General features: G+C 38.7%; 1 protein-coding gene across 1 annotated transcript in view; it reads right to left on the reverse strand.

The window, feature by feature from the left end:
- The window catches only part of jade2 (jade family PHD finger 2), a 226,000-nt gene that overhangs the window by 24,629 nt on the left and 182,075 nt on the right, over nt 1-19,296 (reverse strand). Inside the window, exon 11 of the mRNA XM_079247914.1 lies at nt 5,881-5,998. Coding sequence (XP_079104040.1) covers nt 5,881-5,998 — 118 coding nt within the window. The remainder of the gene's footprint in view (nt 1-5,880; nt 5,999-19,296) is intronic.

A 19,296-nucleotide genomic window follows, 5' to 3' on the forward strand; every position in this document is an offset into this window, starting at 1 on the left:
CCATGAAACATCTTTTGAAAAATAAAGCTGAAAATCATTGATTGGTGATTAGATGAAAGTTATGTTTCACAAACAGAAACAAGTAACAGATATTTTAGATGGAATTGGTTCCATGTCGAGCAGAAACACTCCCAACAGCCTCGTCTGGATGAGTCTGACAGAGTTTCAGAGATTAAAGGAGTACACGCCGTGCGAAGGAGTGGCGACCAGGTCAGGGTACACCCCCGCCTCTCCAGTAGCAGCATGGACATGTTGTAACCCAGGGCTGTCCAGCTCTGGTCCTCCAGGGCCTCAATCCTGCAGGTTTTCCATGTATCCCTGTTCCAACACACCTGCCTCTAACTAATCATTCTTTGTGCAGAACTTCATTGGCTGTTGGATCATTGAATGGAAGTCAGGTGTGTTGGAGCAGGGATACATGGAAACCCTGCAGGACAGTACCCCTCGAGGACCGACTTCGGGCACCCCTGCTGTAACCTCTGCATGGGAATAACTGGGATGGATGATGGAAAGTTTCTTCTCAAACTAATAAAACAATTCCAATGTTCCCATCAGACCAGGAAAGTGAAAAAATGGCTGAGTTGAGCTGTGTCTGAAGCCACTGCAGCCCCCCCCCACCCCCAATAGATTTCCTCATTTTTTCATAATACTGCTGTATTCATACTGTTTCTACTTGCTGTGCATTTACCTTCATTTTGACTGAATATTTTTTACATACTTTATGTCACTTGTCTAGTAAATATTTTGTACTATTTTAGGGTTCACTTTTAAAAAATTATGCTTTTTTTCCCCCCAAACTGAAATATGGTATTTGTGTATCAGGTCCATTTCTGTGCTGTTGCAGTACAGCAGGAACATAAAGAGTAGTATTATATTCTAATTGGGGTTTTTTTTTTTAATGTCACGTAAATGTCCTGGATCTAACTCTGCTTTTAAATTAGTCTCTTCCTGAAGCCTGTCACGTGAAGAACAAAGACGTTTTTACTTCAGCTTTCTTCTCCATGTCTGATTTAATGTTTTGTTTAGTCACCTCTGTAGGTGCTGGGGTTGTTGATCACCGTCTCACCTAAAACTGACACATGGCTGCTAGAACATGATGATTTGTGATTATTGAGAGTTTGCAAGAAACCAGCAGCCTTACTGGATGTGTAGGATTCATGTGAGGAATTAGGCCCCATTCACTCAGCAAAGTCTCAGTTTCAGCAGACATTTCTGTTTCCCCCCAGGTAAAACACATCGAAAACTGCTGAAACAGAAATTTTATTACTATGCGTAGCTTAAGTTATATTGGGATTTTTCTTTTTATTTCTAGGCACTTTTTAGGTAAAGTCCTTATGATTGTAGCTCTCACCATCATATGTGATGTTAAACCCTTCATACAGCTGGCCGTGTTGATGTTTTACATCAGGTAGAATTCATCAGCAACACACGAACTACATCAGAGTTGCTTCATAGGTTGATCATCATGTAGATTCACGGTCCGAAGACGAGGCTATAGGAACTTTTTCTGGTTGCCTGTCTAACTTGATAATACGATGCTAAGTATTTCCAAACTACGACCTGCACAGCTCCTAGCGTGACTTACAGACAGACGAGCGGTCTGGATGACAGACTGCCGAGGATAGATGAAGGACCATGAGACCGTCAGGTAGACAGAGCTTACTGTTTCTGATTTAGATCAGGAGGGGTGTGAGTATTTTCTATGTGCAAACAAGCCCACAGGGAGATAAGGGGAAGAAAGGTAGGTGGGCTTAAAGTACCTGCAGCTTTCTGGAAAAACTAATTTGATACCTGTGGTGTTCAGAATAGATGCAAAACAATAAAGAAAAGATTCCACTCAAGTCACCAATATGCACATGAATGAATTAAAGCATATGAAGCCTTTTCTGACTCCATGAAACAGTAAACATGCAGTTGGATGAAAGTAAAAACTTACATCTGTCAATTTCACATCAAATTGGGAAAACAAGAAAGTTTTGCTCTTTATAGCATGGATTATAAAAATCACTGTGCTATGACCAGTATAAACACCTGAAAACAAGAGCAACTCAACGTAGCTGCGTTCTCATTTCCGTGTCACACCCGATTAAAATCAGTTTGTGTGAGAGAAACAAACACACCACTCATGAAATGTCCTGAACAGAAAGTCAGATAAGGAGGCATTCACCTCAGGAGAGACCGACTAGGGACTCGGCTCAGTTGAAGGGGGGTGTTTCCATTCAGACTGAGATCACGTTCACGCTGCACTTTGGTCAAATGCGCCAAACCTTTACAATATATCCCCATTCCCACCAACGGTGGCGCTGCACTAGTATTTAGCAAAAGAGAGGACAAGACTTGCGTGAAGAAGGAAACTGTTGTGAGTTAAACATGGAGACGAAACTATTGTTGCTTTGGGTTTTTTATTTAGTCTTATGTAAGTATACTCCAGAAATACACTGCAACAATTTGCCCAGTATGAACAACAGTCAAGGTGGAGGACTCCTAACACGATCGCTATGCATTTACCCACAATGCAATTCAACGTCAAATGCAGGAAATGATTTCATTAGTTCATGTAGACCGCTTCCTGTATGTGGTCCGCTTGACACGCCCTGAGACCTGTGTTTGTAGGCAGACTGAGTCCGCTTCTTTGGTCCGAATCAGAATTCGTTTGGCCCAAATGAAGCAGACTTTCTGAGCAAACGGACTCTGGTTCGAATCAAAAAGACTGATGTGAACGTGCTCTTAGACGAGAGATGAGATGGCAGAAAAAAAAAACAAAAAACAAAATAAGAGCAACAGATGGAGCAGCAAATGATTAAAGAGGATGGAAAGAAATGAATGGTGGAAGACAGGAGGAAAAGATGGTGAGGGACACGACAAATCATTACAGCAGACAAGCTCATCCTTCACTCTCTGCTGCTCCCTCACTCACACACACACACACACACACACACACACACACACACACACACACACACCAACTATCCTCTCTAATCTAACTCCTGTGGCACTGTGAATAGATACGGCTGCTTAACGCCGGCAGCACAGCTCCCGGTACCTGATGGCAGCAATCGGCTGACTCAGCAGCCCTGCACCGTATGGAAGTGTGTGTTTTTTGAGTGTATGTGTGTGTGTATTCTTGGGAGTGTGCAGCTGAGAAACATAGTGGGGGTTAGAAAGAGAGAGAAAGTGTTTGTATTTGATTTACTTGAGTGGGTAGATATGTGTGTCGCCTTCCTGGAGAATGAAGAGCACTGCAAATTTACCTCTCCAGCTACACACACACACACACACACACACACACACACACACACACACACACACACACACACACACACACACACACACACACACACACACACACACACATCCCCAGGAGCAGACTAGCAGAAGTTCACAATCATTACCATGCCAGCAAGACACTCCTGGTATTACCATGACAACAAGCTTTCACTATCATCACTGTGTCAGCTGCAGGTCACGACTCCAAACTAAAAGGGATTCACATCGTCTACATAAAAGCCACCTTCAGAAACAACCGCTGGGAAATGGAGCAGTATGCACACAAAAAAATGACGCAAAAAACATATGTCATATATATTTAACTTGATCATTTGTTTTGATGCTCATGTTCAGAGTCTTGTGTGATTCAGCCGTCTGTGTGAATGCTTCAGGTAGTTTAGATTGATGTCCATCACACAGAGCCGTCAGGCAGGCATTTCATCAGCCTCACATCCAGTCTGCAACGTGTCAGCAACCTCAAGCAACCACTACCGTCCACAACAAGAGGAACAAAGAGTTCTGCACCAGATGGTCTGGCCCCCACAGAGCCCCGCTCTCAACATCGTGAAGTCAAGCTGGGATTACATGACGACAGAAACAACAAGAAATCCAGAGAACAGTAGCGAGCAAAACCTACCTGCCAAACGAGTTCAAACTGTGCGCACAATGTAGTTCAGGAAAAGGTTTGTGATTTACAGCATTTTCCTTTTGTTCTCCGTATGAAGCAAATGGATAAAACTAATGTGTGTGTACATATAGATACATACATATATTACATATACATAAATTACAAATATAGAGTTGTGCTCGTATTTATTCATACCCTTTCATTAAAGAAGAAAAAAACAGCTGCCTGTAAAATAAGCTTAAATTGACTAAAATAATAAACAAAAATTTTATGAAAATCATTACATTATTTTCTAATTCTGGTTCAATAGAAATATATTTTTTAAAGCAAACAAGATAATTTATTACATAATACATCACTCATAAACTAATATTTTGTTGAACAATCCTTTAATGTTTCCGCTTTTCATTTCCAGTTGGAAAAAAAGAAACATTTTATGAGGTTATTTCAGGAACCCAGATAAGAATTATTAGAAGAACAAACAGCTTAAGTGAAAAAAGAAAGCCACAATAAAAAAATATCTCTTAGTTTCAGCCTAAGAAGCTTATATATGTTGGTATATTTTCTGCATTTCCATTTTATGTAACAATGATCTGAGGACTGACATCTTAGCAATGTGACAAGTAATTTTTCTTTCTTTTACTCTAACCAGAACTATCTTAATGGCACATTGTAAAAAAAAAAGCCTCATATATAGTAATTTGTGCATTGAATTTTAATTGGAAGAATCTGCACAGCCTTTAGAAAAGCTTTTGAGGCCCACATTCAGCTTTAGAAGTGATCCTTAATATTTTATAAGTCGTTCTTGTCTGTTCTCTGTTTACACTGCTGAACTACTGACCTGATAAGCTGATACCAGTCTGATCTGAATCAGTCAGACACAGTACTGCCAGTTTTGCAACAGTCTGGGTTGGCGTGCTGAGATGTGGGGTGGATGGACTCTGATGTGAAATAAAGAGGATCAACCTCATTTAAATATCCTCCTAAAATGTTGCTCTTGATTCAAAATTTGTTATGTTTGTTTTAGTCCCTCATCTTAATGCCGAGTTTATTTAATTTTGTGCAACATATTTATTATGGGTACCACTGGTCTCAGAATTGAGGCACACATATTAATATCGTTATAGTAATATTTATTGATCTATTTACACTGTTTATTGGTTTTCAATTGACATCTTTCAACTGTTTTTATATAGTGAATATGTAGAGATGCGCGCATCATTGTGCCTCACTTCTATCTTCCCCCAACACACACACACACACACTACACATCATAGGCCCCTCACTTACACTCATTAGGACATTTGCCACACACACTGGGGGGCGAGCTGCTTCATTGGCACCCATCAAAATTTCTTCAGAAATGTTCTATTTGTACTTATTTTCATCAAACATTGTGATAAAGTACCGCATTTAGCAAGCGTGTTTCCACTTCCAGGATAAATTACAACAGACACAAACTGAGCTACGCAGTGAAAAAACACAAATATTTTTACAAGAATACACTTTTATCACTGTAACTAGGATTTCCTGCGGAGATTAACATAATTTTGAGCGATATCTGACCACTACCAGCAACTCTTCCTCCCTCTTGCTTTCCATCTCAGTGGAAAATGTATGAAAGTCAGTCATCTGTGTGAAGTGGATGAAAAAAAATCGAGCCCCATTTATATGGATGGTGTGTGTCACAATATGTGGCTCAACTATTATTCCAGCAGTCTTTGCTGCGCCAGTGTCAAGTGTGGCCTGCTGTGTAAAAATGATGACAGACCATTTCAAAAACTGTCCACCCACTACACTCAGGCAACAAGGGTTTGGATGTAACCGTTATACACTTGAGCTTTACCAAATAGTGCTTTTTTATTTTTTATTTTTTTGGAGGGGGTTGAAAGAGAGTGTTGCTGGCCTTAGCTCCGTTGTTGAGTGGGTGAAACATTACTGGCTTCAGATGACTCCACTACACACTCGCATAATGTCTCTCTTACCTCCAGCCATGTCCTCTTCCAGTAATTGTATCTGCAGGTGGAAGATCTTCTCCTGGAGGTCGCACAGGCTGTGCTTCATTTTCTCCCTCCGCGTCACCATGTAGCAAAGATTACGCACCTGAAAAAAAAAACAACAACCTGTCAGTACAAAATAATACAGCCCAGGATGATAAGCTTCATCTGTTCCTTATGATGATTTACTGGAAGGATGTGCATAAAATGGCAATGAAGTTAACAGATGGAAAAACTTTGTGGATGTGGATACAGAAACAGCAAAGAGCAGTTCATATGCACCGACATGAAAGTACATTGACATCAGTGGTACATCAGCGCCGCATTTACCACCAAGTCATGTCAACATACTGCAGTTTTGTATGAAAACTTAATTTACAGTCACATTAATGTCTCATTTTGTCTAAATTCTGTTTAGTTCACAGTATATCTAAATAATGTTTATGTATTTCAGCTTTCTATTGTGTTTCACAGCCAAACTGTCTCAGACATAAACGCCACACACGCATGGCGTGTATGTTTGCTTTTTATTAACATTATTCAATGTTAGCACCACCAATATTTACAAGTTTACACCAACAGAAAACATGTTCATAATGAAAAAAAGATGTCATCTAAGTCTGAAGGTGTCAAAATATAAATTAGTAGGATGAAAAAGACAGTTCAGATACGAGCTGTCATTGGACCAGAACAGTTAGTAGTCCGTTCATGGTTCAGACGATACTTTTGCTGTTGTTGAAGTCCTGTGAAAGATCAGCAATATGTGCATCAAGTACTTAAATACAGTTCTACATGTGTGTTAAAAACTTTAAAGAAAATCAAATCAAGTCAATATCGAAGGGTTTTGATTAGTTTCAGTTAGATTCTGACATCATACAAGAAGCCAAATTTCTTTACTTTTTGCAAGCAGTGTGTATTTACTGATTAAATAGATAATACGATAGATTCAGACGACCACCAGAAACATAACAGAGAGCATTCTACAGCCTTTGCAGGAAAACAAAGCTGACAATCATCAGGAGCACCAACAAGAGATGAACAAGCTAAAAGAAATACATGTCTTACAACTAAAAGCACTCGAAACACACACACACACACACACACATATATACACATACAAAGAAACTAATTACAAGTAGCTAAAAGTATATAAACCAACAGGACAACACAGCAACTGTGTCAGCATGCAGATTATATGGAGTGAAGAGTGTGTTTATACAAAGGTCAAAGGCAAGGCCAAAGGACTCCAAAACCCAGGTGATCAGCAGCCCCCAGCATGAGGATGACCATACACCTGTCCAGAAAGGCACCAGCCAATGCCCCACATAGAAGGCAGACAGGGTGCTTAAGACCTCAGATCTCTGGAGCAGTCACCTATTTCTTTCTTTCTTGCTAATGTAGATGATGTAATGTAGATGATGTAGTAGAGCAGATCAAGCCTTTGTCATGGTCTCTGGGATTTTATAGAATATTGGATCCAATGAAAGCGATCAACCTTTGGTTATGAGTGCACAGAAAACACATCTTCAGTGAATGTTAAGGCTGCTCCACATTTTCTCACATCTACAGAAATATGTAATTACATGTAATGCTGAGCTTATTACCCAATAGGGCAAAATCTGGAAGAGGTATGAGCTTTTTTCAGCTCATTGGGATTTTTCCTTCTGCAAATCTGCACAATGGAAAGAAACCCATAAGATTGAAAATATTCCAGCAGCAACTCATGATATCTGAGGTTTATGCTGTTTGCATCCAGTAATGAGACTGCAAGAACTAAGAGTCAAAAGGTGACGTCTTGCTTCTTGCCAGTAAATTGGATTGCAGACTCTCCCTTTACTCTGACACGGGCTCCAGCTGAGCCTCCTGTTCCTCCATACGGCTGAATTACTATCATATGTGCCTGTGAGCACTATATGTCTGCATATGTATCTGGATAGAAAACAGAGCTGTAAGATGAATGACTGAAAGTGCATGTTTATGTTGAGCACATATGGATGTTCAAAGAAGATCTGTGGTCGTGAATGCATGTGTTACTGTTTTGTATTGGCTATATATACATACATATACATATATACCCATATATATGAGAGAAGGAGAGACAGAAGAAAATATGTGAAATGGCTGAGAATTAGTGGCAGGCTTTGACTGGCAGGCAGGAGGAGAAAAAAAGAGACAGCTGGGCAGAAACAGACACTATAAAAGTGAGTAAATAACAGTGATAGATTAGGAAAACAGAGGGCTCATAGTCTATGTGGTCCCTCCCCGAGTGGAATTTGTTTGTCTACGTATTGTAAATGCAATCATAATAGGTTTGCTCAATGATAAAATCACCATGACTCCACAAGGAGAAGCGAGATCAGAAGAAATCAGAATCACACAGAAGGTTCAATCATATTTAAACTGAAAGTTGGACCTGATTAGTTGAACCCATTGCTACCAGGTGGGTGGGGCATGACAAATAAATAAGTATTTTACCCAGTTTACCTCTCAAGTACCTGCAATTACACAGCAAAGGACAACAAAGATGCCTGAAATGTGAATCATACAAGCCATTAAAGACTACAATTATAACTGTAGATTCAGTAAACACATTTCTTGTCGCCAATGCAGTTTATCTTTGAAGCTACACAGTACTTCAAATTGGTTCTGTTACAAGAGCAATAGGAAAAAGATAGTTGGTTCACATTAGGTCTTTTGTCCATAAAGACACATTTTAAGCGAAAATTGTTGAATTTTAAGGGGTTAATTGAGCTGAAAGCTAAATGTACTTCCAGTTATAAATTGAGCATGCCTTACACACAGTTCAGCTTGACTCATCTGTGCAAATAGAGCAGAACTGGCTGGTCATTATGGAAATATTTTACAGCAGATGAGCCAAAAAGAAGGAAGAGAAGCCCATTCTCCCATCTGAACCAGTTTATAGAACCAGCATCATTGATGGACAGAATTAGGAGAAAAGATTTAGTTTGTACATCTGAATAAATACATACTTTGTAAAGTTTAACTTTTTTTTTCTTTTATTTTTAATCTTAATTAAAAATAAAAACCTTTGACTTGTTTTTAGGCCGCTGTGGTTGGGAGCCAGCAATAGTTATTAGATGAGATCACATGTTTGCATGACAGATTTTCAATGTATCCCTGCTCCAACACACCTGGCTTATATTAAATTGATCCAACAACCTGTCATGTTCTGCAGAATGACTGATTCATTTGAATCAGTGTTGGAGAATGAGATACATGGAAAACATGCAGGATTGTGGCCGCAAGAACTGAGCATGACAACCCTACATTAGAGCTATCCTACATAATTTACTGTCCTTAAAGTTCTGTTTCTCTGACACCTTTTGATGGCACAGTGCCATTCATTATGTACATTCCTGGAGCAGTTGTTGCCCTGCTGTGTCTCACAACTCTGAAACTGCACTTAACAGCCTTGTGATCCAGCCAGGACTATCACATGACAGGTGTGTTTTGCTTTATAGCACCAAGTCGCATGGCAACAACTGCATTTTACACACAGGATGCTTTGGACATGCACCATGGCTGATTCTGCAAGGACTCCAACAAGGACATTACCAGAAAAAGCGAGGAAAAAGACAGATAAGGAGCAGAACAAGAGAAAAAAACATCACAGTCGACTTTCAGTGGTTAGAGAGAGCTGAGAAAAGAGACAGGATACAAAACAGATGCTAAATTAGTCATCATTAGAGGGCACCCGAGTGTCTGACAAAGTTTAGCAGTGTTGCTTTTACATAATGACTTCCATTCATGTCAAGTCACAGAAAGCAAACTAAGAGATCACAGCGTACTTTCATTCCTATTCTCAGACATTTATATATATATCTGTTTTTAAATCTTTGCTGAAGACACATTCGTTTAATAGCTTTTTATACGCAATAATAAGTTGACATTTTTATCTGATTTTATTTTGATTGCCTTTTAGTTGATTGTAATTCTTTTACTTTTAGTTGTAGTATTTTACATTTTAATTGTCCTCTTGTATGTTATTTATTTTGTTTTTAGTTTTAACCTACACGATGTGGCGCTTTGTTCAACGCTGTTGTTTTTAAAGTGCGTTATAAATAAAATTGAATTGCATTTAGATGAAAAACCAGACTATACCACATGATGTATACTGAGCCATAAAATGTCCATATGATGTATAAGAAAACTGAAATCATAATTCATATACGTTAAAGTAGGATATCATGCAAACTTGACTCCTGTTTAGTCTAAAACAAAATATTTTTACAACTTTGTGACAATATACAAGATATTTCTGTTTAATGTATTTATAATTGAACACAATCGCTTTTTCCTCATCAGATTATTTATTATATATACTATAAGAAATTTTGTTTGTCATTACTGAAGTATGTCTTCAGTATGAGTGATAAGTATACTGATGTCTGAGTTGATCAATGCCATTGGTTTATTGATCAAAGAATAGCTATGTTGTGTAGATCAACACATTGTTAAACCTCTAATCATTAGTCACACTGCAGTTTTATAGCTGTTAAGTTTGTCTTGACAGTAAACAGCTGCAGCAAGAGCACTGACATTTGTTGGTTGCAGTAGAAATAATCTTCCATCTTAGTTTTGTTTGAATGTAAAAAAAAAGTGTTATTGTTTGTGATGATTTCCAGAACGTGTGGCACCGTGGACATGAAGCACTACATCATGACAAGAAAGTAACTGGATAAAGATGGAGTAAGAGAGAGAAACTAATTGGGTCTAAACCTAAAAAAAAAAAGAAGAAGCTAAAACTGGATTTCTACCAGCATCTTTCGCAACGGCATGTATGTGTGTGTCTGCATGATGAGTGTGTTAGGCTGAAGACTGGCAGTGCTGCTAATGGAATTAGGAAAGTTTTATATTTTGTTTGAGATAAACAGACATCCACATAAAAACAACAATGACACTGCATCTGACTGCAGACTGGAACCTGCACGTATGTGTGCAGACGTCACCAATCGCGGGATAAAAAGGTGGAAAGCGAATGAGAGTTGTTCTGCAGAAGTTTACATTACTAAATAAATAAATAATGATCTTTGACAGTGATCATTGGCTTGTTTATTTAAATAGTGTAGGTGTGTGTGGGAGTGTGTTTGTGCTGGCAGCTCTGCAGGATGACTGTTTATCTGCTGGACTTGATGGATTCGTCAGCTTGGCCTATCTGACCCATTCCATCCCTGTGTTAGAGCACTGCAGATAAAAATAGCTGCTCAACTGGGACACAATGTGCAGAGCCTGGCTTTGATTAGGACACTGAGTGTGTATGTGTGTGTATAACACTTTAAAAAAAAAAAAAAAACAACTACCTCTGCCTGCAAAATATGACAGGCAAAGGGAGAGGAAGATGAGGAGGGTAAAGGAGGTGAAGATATAGGAGGTAGTGACAAAGTGAAACTTTTCTGCTTGTCCTTCCCTTTATCACATGGAAATGTCAAAGTAATGTCATCACGGGTTTTAGGTGTATTTTTTCATCTATTTGAGCAAAAAAATAAGCAAAAAGGTTCATCCTGAATAACGACACAGCATTTTAACTGCACACAGTTGCATTTAGTATAAAACACAGATGTAGCTGCAAAAAACTATGTTCTAAAGTCTCAAATGCTATAAAAAAGATCACATTTATTAAGCATTTTTTAAGCAAAAAGATTATTCACACATTTGTGTTATTATAACACAGAAATGCAACATGATGACTACAGTTATGTCATGATGCCACAATAAACCTCATCTTTCATAAATTCAGAAATATCTGTGTGAAAGCTGACTTGTTTATCAGGCATACAAACACATGCATTGTGGGGAAAAAGACGAGAAGCTGAGATTAAAAAGGAAAAATAAACAATTACACACAATGTGACAACTATATGCAGGTACTTTTGGTAAAAAAAACTCCACCATAACTCAACCATGCTGCTTTAGTAGTTGGATTTGTTGCAGGATCAGATGTTGGAGTTCAGATCAGAACTGTACAACATGGCAGTCTTCATCTCCACCCACAGCCTGATATAAACCGTTTTGGTTCCTCATTTTTCCTGAAAGTACTGAGCCTGCAAAAAATAAGCCACAATCATACAGCGGACATATGCAAACTGCTGTAATGCAGTTATATTTACCCCTTTCTGCTGTGTGCAAAATAGACAATTAAATCATTTCCAGTCAAGATTATTAATCTACAGGGGTCTATTGAGGCTGGGTCTTTATGGAACAAAAAGAACATTAAGGGGCTTTGACACCGTTTGAGTCCTGTGCTCTGCCTGCAGGCACATTCATGTCTATGTTGCAGGAAGCTGAGTGCAAGGTCAAGGGTAACGGTAAAACTATTGGTGGGACTTTAACGCTGTAATTACAATTAAACAATTGCAGAAATATTAACACATTAAAAGATAAGCTTGTTTAATTGCAGCCTGCATTCCAAACAACACACAACACTTGTGATTGCAGAATTTCCTAGTACAGCAATTAGACTACACCTTAGAGCTGGGGTAATTGTGCTACGTTTGGTTTGACTTGGATGTTGGAAGTCGGAACTAGAAAAGACATCAGAACCAAGTTAGAAGCTTTAACGTTGACAAAGTCAGAAAATCTAAAAAACCAACATTGATGCTGCCAATAGTCCCTTTGTTTTGTTTGCAACAGTTCCTGATGTTAGCAGAGACACGACATCCAATGCCTTTATGCAGTGTTTCAGACGTGCATGCATTTTGTAAACTTAATCTCTGCGCGTCAGTTAAAAAGCACCACCTTTAACTCAGATTTATGTACAATTAAACTACTTCATTTAGACATAAATGTATATTTACTCTTGGTTCCATTCACCTCTGGGTCGGGTGTGAGGTCCTGCTCCAAGTGTCTGAGTTTAAATACCTTGGGGTCTTGTTCATGAGTGAGGCATGGATGGAGCGTGAGATCAGCAGGTGCATCAGTGCGGCATCTGCAGTAACGTGGACTCTGCGCCGGTCTGTCATATTAAAAAAGGAGCTGAGTTGGAAGGTGAAGCTCTCGATTTACCAGTCAATTTATGTTCCTCCCCTCATCTATAGACATGAGCTGTGGGTCGTGACCGAAAGAACGAGATCTCAAATACAGGCGGCTCCGCAAGGATTGGGTGAGGAGCTCGGCCATCCAGGATTTGAAATTTAATGATTTTAAATTTATTGAGAGGATAGCCCCTTGAGATGATACATATTGTTTCTGAGGGGGTCCCTCAAGAGTGGCTCAGAGTAGAGCCTCTGCTCCTCCTCATCGAGAGGAACCAGTTGAGGTGGCTGGGGCATCTGGTCAGGATGCCTCCTGGACGCCTCCCTGGTAATGTGTACCGGGTATGTCCCTCCGGGGGAAGACCCATGACGCGCTGGAGGGATTATATCTCGGGATCCCCCCCGCAGAGCTGGCAAATGTGGCCTGGGAGAAGGAAGTCTGGGCTTCCCTGCGTAGTATGCTGCCCCCGCGACCCGACTCCGGATAAACCGATGAAAATGGATGGATGGAAGGTTTCATTCACCTTGTCTTGTTGGTAGTCATCTTTACTAGTAAACTCAGAGAAGGTGGGTCTGTTCCCACTTTCCCAGTAATGTTTTGGATAAAAATACAGTGGCAAGCATTTCCCCAGACATGAGTAAATCTTGAGCTTACAATATTTTCTGCATTTATCATTTGATTCAGTTGTCAACCAACTTCCATTTAAATGAAAAAACGCGCTGATTTTTGGGGGAAACACTGTTATGCAATTAAAATGTTATTCATTGATATCAATTACTTACAAAGTTTGTAGTTAATTAAATTATCTCTAATTGAGTCCCATTCTAATTAAAATACTTTCACCTTGGGCATGGCGTTATGTGGTGTCGTGTTGATGCGTCCAATCAGAGGGTATCTGGCAGATCCTGACAAACCACCCGCCCAAGACAAACTGCCAGACGTAAAAGCTGCTGAAAGAAATCCTCTTTTCTGTGAATTTCTGTTTGACCCTGTCCGAGAGGCTGACAAATGACTCCCTGCTCAGCATGAAGGAGACCTGCAAGCAGGGACTGTACAGGTGCTACACCTGCATGAGTCCAAACTTTATGAACTTCTGTCTTGCCACGAGGATACTGTTAACCTACACCCTCCCTCCCAGCTGCTGCTCGTCTTCTCCTCGCAAGTAAGATTATGCCTGAGCCTTCCTCAAGCTGGTCAGATGCATCACACATTAGTAGCTTTCTTCAACTGATACCTTGTAACAGGCACAAAAATCGCCTCCTTCCCCTCACAGCCAATACGGTACATACCACATGTTTGTAGAAGGTGTGTCTTTGTTACAGTGAATGTCTGTACCAACTAAAAAATTATTTATTTAAACATTTTAAGATACAAAAGTTTTCAATTTTCAAGCCAAATACAGCTCAGCTTTTCACTTACATTTAAGCTAGAAGGCAGCTGAGCAGATATGAAGAAGCCTGTGACTGTTTTCTCACGCCACCGTTAAGCCTGATGGATTTGACCAACTTTATCATGACTCATTCTTTATTTAGCTGCACTGCTTCTGCACTAAACTTCAATCAAGCTATTCTTCTTCTTTAAAGTAATTTGCTTATGTCTCAACTTGGTTTTGAGCAGGCAAGATGGTAGAGTTGCTAGATTAGACCCACCGAGAACCATAAACGTGACCTTTTTCTGCTACTTTTCTGATAATAACAAATGCCACAATGTGGTTGTACTTTATAAAAGATGGAGGACAGTTTGTCTGTGGTGAGATTGGCAGCACAGAAAAACTGGGAAGCAGACATGGATTATGGGTAATTATGGAATGTTGGGATATGACCATAAATGATATTTTCCCAAAGATATCAGGAAATTCATATACGCTGATGCTAAAGCACAAAGTATAAATTTAAGACATAATTTAGGTTTTTAAAAATGATTATTATCCTTATTAGTTGGGTTAATATTGGTTAGTCAAGACAATTTGTTATAAAAAGTAGGATGTTCGATCATTTTGCCAAGGAAAATGAAACCTGAAAGATAATTAGCTTTTCAGCAGGTGCAAAAGGGACGGGATTCAAAAAGACCAATTAAGATGAGAATAATAAAATAAAAACGAGGGATCCAACAGGTCATTCAGTGTGAAACATTACAAAACCAACTCTGGTAAAGTAAACATATAAAATAACAGCAGAAATCCCATCCATCCACCTCGTCTCATACTACTCCATCCATCCTCTCTGCCTTAGTCTGTCAACAACCAAATCCACCTCCTCTAGCACGACAGGCTGCAGATAATCAGCATTACAAGTTCATTAGCTGTGCTTAGCAAAGCCAAAACCTTTCATACGATCCAGTTCACATCTCCTACTGGATGATTTTCATCTGCATACACCATTTCTGTTATTTAACCAATGAAATTAGTGTGTGTTGAGCACAAAATCAAAAAGGGACTACTCTTGATATTATATTAGGTCAACCTGAACTTTTGCCTGTTATGCATGGGAGCAACTTGATATATTTGGACATGTTTGAGGAATATAAAACAAAAATTTAAGGCAGAGGGTCCAATCTGGTAGTACCACGGTGTACCAAATAAACTGACAAATGAGTGTATATTACTTTTAGTTTTGAATTATGAGCAAGTGAAAATGTGTTTACATCTCCTGTCAGTCAACTCCACTGCTTGTATCTAAGACAGACAATGTGTGTGCCATTCTGGGCGGAGAGAGGGTGATTTAACTCCATTTCCCAAACTCATCTCTAGTAAATATAAACCCCAGCAGGACCAGAGACACAATGCTTGTCTGAACAATAAATCTGACCAGACGGACAGGTAAAGTCACCACTTGTTGGGTTTTTGTGTCAGTAAATTATTAACTACATTCTACTGAAATGTCCTATAATCATGAAAAAAATCAGTGTTGCAACAACTTTTTACATTTTCTATAAATTTCAACCAAAATGTAAATATTGCTAACTACTCACAAATAATTGCTTTTTTTAAATTTTTTTTTATTTCTACTGCATTAGTTTATTCATTTTTTAAATCAAAGTTTATCAAAACAGAGAAAAAGGTTAAACACGTTTTTACAAGCTGCCCACACTCACTTCACTGTGTGTGTGTAGACGTGCAAATAATATAATTAAGCAACACTTTCAAGTTTGCTGTAGAATTTTCTTTCATAACGGAGGGTCTGATGTTAAAAGCGATGTTGAACAGTTCAATTAGCTCTTACATTGGCTGATACTCGGATACTTTCGGGCCAAGTAGCCAATCAGGAAGATTTCTAAATAAAAACGATTGTTCTACCAGACGCACTGACCTCACACATCAAGAAAAGTTATCAGCAAAAATATGTTTACTGTAACTGACATCTACTTAATGTAAAAAACAACAAATAAAAACTGAGAAGCTGAGGCAGAAATGTTGTTAAACCAAAAAGAAAAAAAAGGTAATTTTGAAAAAAAATAAAAAATAAAAAAATCTGCTGCATGAAGGAAAAAAGATCGATTGTTAAATTTTACCTAAGGTCAACAGATCGGCCTGATTGCAGTTTTACATGTTAAATAAAACCCCATGAACAGAGTCAGATAAAAAAAAAAAACAACAACAATATTTTCTCTTTACTTTTCCAGATAACTTTCAGCTGAAATATAAATTGATTTGACCCTTTCAGCTCCCAGCATATTGATTACAAACCTGCTCTGCTTGCTAATGAGCATCATCGAATAAACACACACCACTGTGAGGAAGCTGCCAGCCAAAGATCCAGATTATTGATCTTTAATTGGCCCAATATCACCCCAAAACCAAAATGGAGAGCCTGGGTTAATTACTAACAAGACAATCCCAACAGGAATAATTAATATGGAGTTTGCATCCAGATGGAGACAGCTTGTTATAGACAGAGCTCAACTGTGATCACAAGTACAAACATTTAATCTATTGTTAAATGTGTGTGTTTGTTATACTGCTGGGATTAGTAGGCTGGCGTTCTTCTATATCAATACTTATAAAGACAATTATTTAAAGAAGTTTCAGCTAAACAAACTGCCTGAACTTGTTCATACAGCAGTTATAAAAAAGGTGGCATGGAGACTTTTGGTAAGACTGAAATTTAAGATTAAATGGGACTTATTAAATATAAAATAGTATAGTTCCACAAATAATGATTAATGAGGAGCCCTCCATCGGTTTAGTTTATAAAACTATTAATTTTAGATTACGCATTTGACAAACAACATGTTCATCCAACCAATCTCTTTCCTCCAAGCTACAACGCTCTTGTTTTATGGTATAAAATTTATTTAAGACATGTAACATTTTAACGTTGCTGCTTTTTCACAGTTTCTCCCTCTGCTAAAGTTACTGTGAAGACAAGTGATGATTTTTATGCCTGCATCTATCAGTAGGGCATCAGAAGTACAGACATGATATTTTACTTTCACCAAACAATGCTGTCTTCAATTTGGTAGGGGAAAAAAACCCCCCCAACATTTATACATCGATATTATAACCATGTAAAAGTCTAAAAATGGATCACTGTGGATGAACCACAATGGATGAACCTCTGAATCATCACATTAACCTGCAGGTCCACTGAGCAGAATAGAGCTTTGTAATGTGTCTCAACTAATGAAGTCGTACCTGCATTTTACAGTGTTTTCTGCAGCATCATCACACAGATTAAATGGTTTCAAGATGTAAAAAATGTCTCCAAACTAAATACTGAAACCCGACTTACAGGGGAGCCAACACGGGGTCTAAATGGTTGAGATTCCTCTGACCTATAGATCCCTAAATAATGATATAAATAATATCCAAAGATACCAGTTCATTTTCAGTATTTACACCTTTACTTGTCCCCGAAAAGAACACAGAATCATGCATTTTTATCACATAAATCTTACCTGTAGATTGATAAGATTAACTTTTCTGTATAAATTCAACCATTAAAGTATGCCAAGAAAAACATACGTCGGACAATTCACACCTCCGCGTCGTCCATTAATTTCTGATAATGGACACCTCGGAGGGCATTATCCCGCTTATATCATGGTCACTCACAAAGGAGATATTATAAGATCAATTACTAATGTTGTTTTTGCTGTTAAAATAAGGTTTTTAACAAGAAGCAGCTGAGCGGACAATTTAATGTCTCTTGTTGTGACGTTGCCAAGGTAACCGCCGTTGGCAGCACCTGCAGCTCTTTTGGCAGTAGATACTATTGCAACAAATCACAGATGATGGTCAAATATGATAGTGTTGCGAGATGTGTGTGACTGTGTGGTCCAGGGAGCTCAGTGTGTATGAACGTGAGTGAGTGAGTGAGTGTGTGCGCACGGCGCACTGTCAGGTGATCAAGCCTAAAACGTAACAGTGTTGAACGGAAGTGTCACTCCCTCCCTTTCATGGATTCCAATGAAAATATGGTGATTTTCTGAAAATGCATTTTGCTTCACAACATGAAGGAAATTGGGGAGGACGTGCGATGGTTGGTTCTATAACAGCATAAGAAAAATTTGGCTGTGGAAAAATTCTAAATACGGACAGATGGACCTTTTTAATTCTTGAAGATCGCTTTGAAATTGGCGTAACTGCCAAAGCATTAATGCAGAAACACACGCACAGTCCGCTGCACCGCTGCAGGGTGACGTCAGAGCCGCTCTGTCCGTCTCTAAGAGATCTGGAGCTTCATCACAAACTAACTGATTAAATATTTAATACGGTTGAAACAATATGTATAATATATATATATATATATATATATATATATATATATATATATATATATATATATATATATAATATATTTTATCTGCAGTGACTGATTTCAGCTAACAATCTTGGTGGAACCTGAACATAATACAGTACTGAGATTGGGAGGGATCGGGAGGCTTTTTTTTTTTTTTTCCCCTTTCTCCCTTTTCTACACTGGTTATTGTTCAACTGATGGTCTAAATCAGGGGTGTCAAACTCCAGTCCTCGAGGGCCGGTATCCTGCAGGTTTTTGTTGTTTCTCTCTACCAACACAGCTGATTCAAATCAAATGGATCCAGCAGCTTCTCATCAACCTATTCATGAATGTTGGTCAGGTGTGTTGGAGGATGGAGACAACAAAAACCTGCAGGATACCGACCCTCGAGGACTGGAGTTTGACACCTGTGGCTTAAATTAACCTGTAAAAATAAAATAACTTAAAAACTGGCAGATAAAATACATTCATTCGTAACCATGGGCCGCTGTTTGACATAGTCCTTCAAGATATTCTTTCATCTTTCTCTTTCGTCCGTTTCATGCTAGCATTTCTGTTGCCATGGTTACCAACTGGCGTTTGAGCCAGCGCAATGATTTAGATTTATTCGGCTATTTGACAGAACTTTTTTTTAACTGGTGTCCTATATCACTTTTTAATGGACACGCTG

This window comes from Telmatherina bonti (genome assembly GCF_933228915.1).
Source record: "Telmatherina bonti genome assembly, chromosome: 10".
NCBI lineage: Eukaryota > Metazoa > Chordata > Actinopteri > Atheriniformes > Telmatherinidae > Telmatherina > Telmatherina bonti.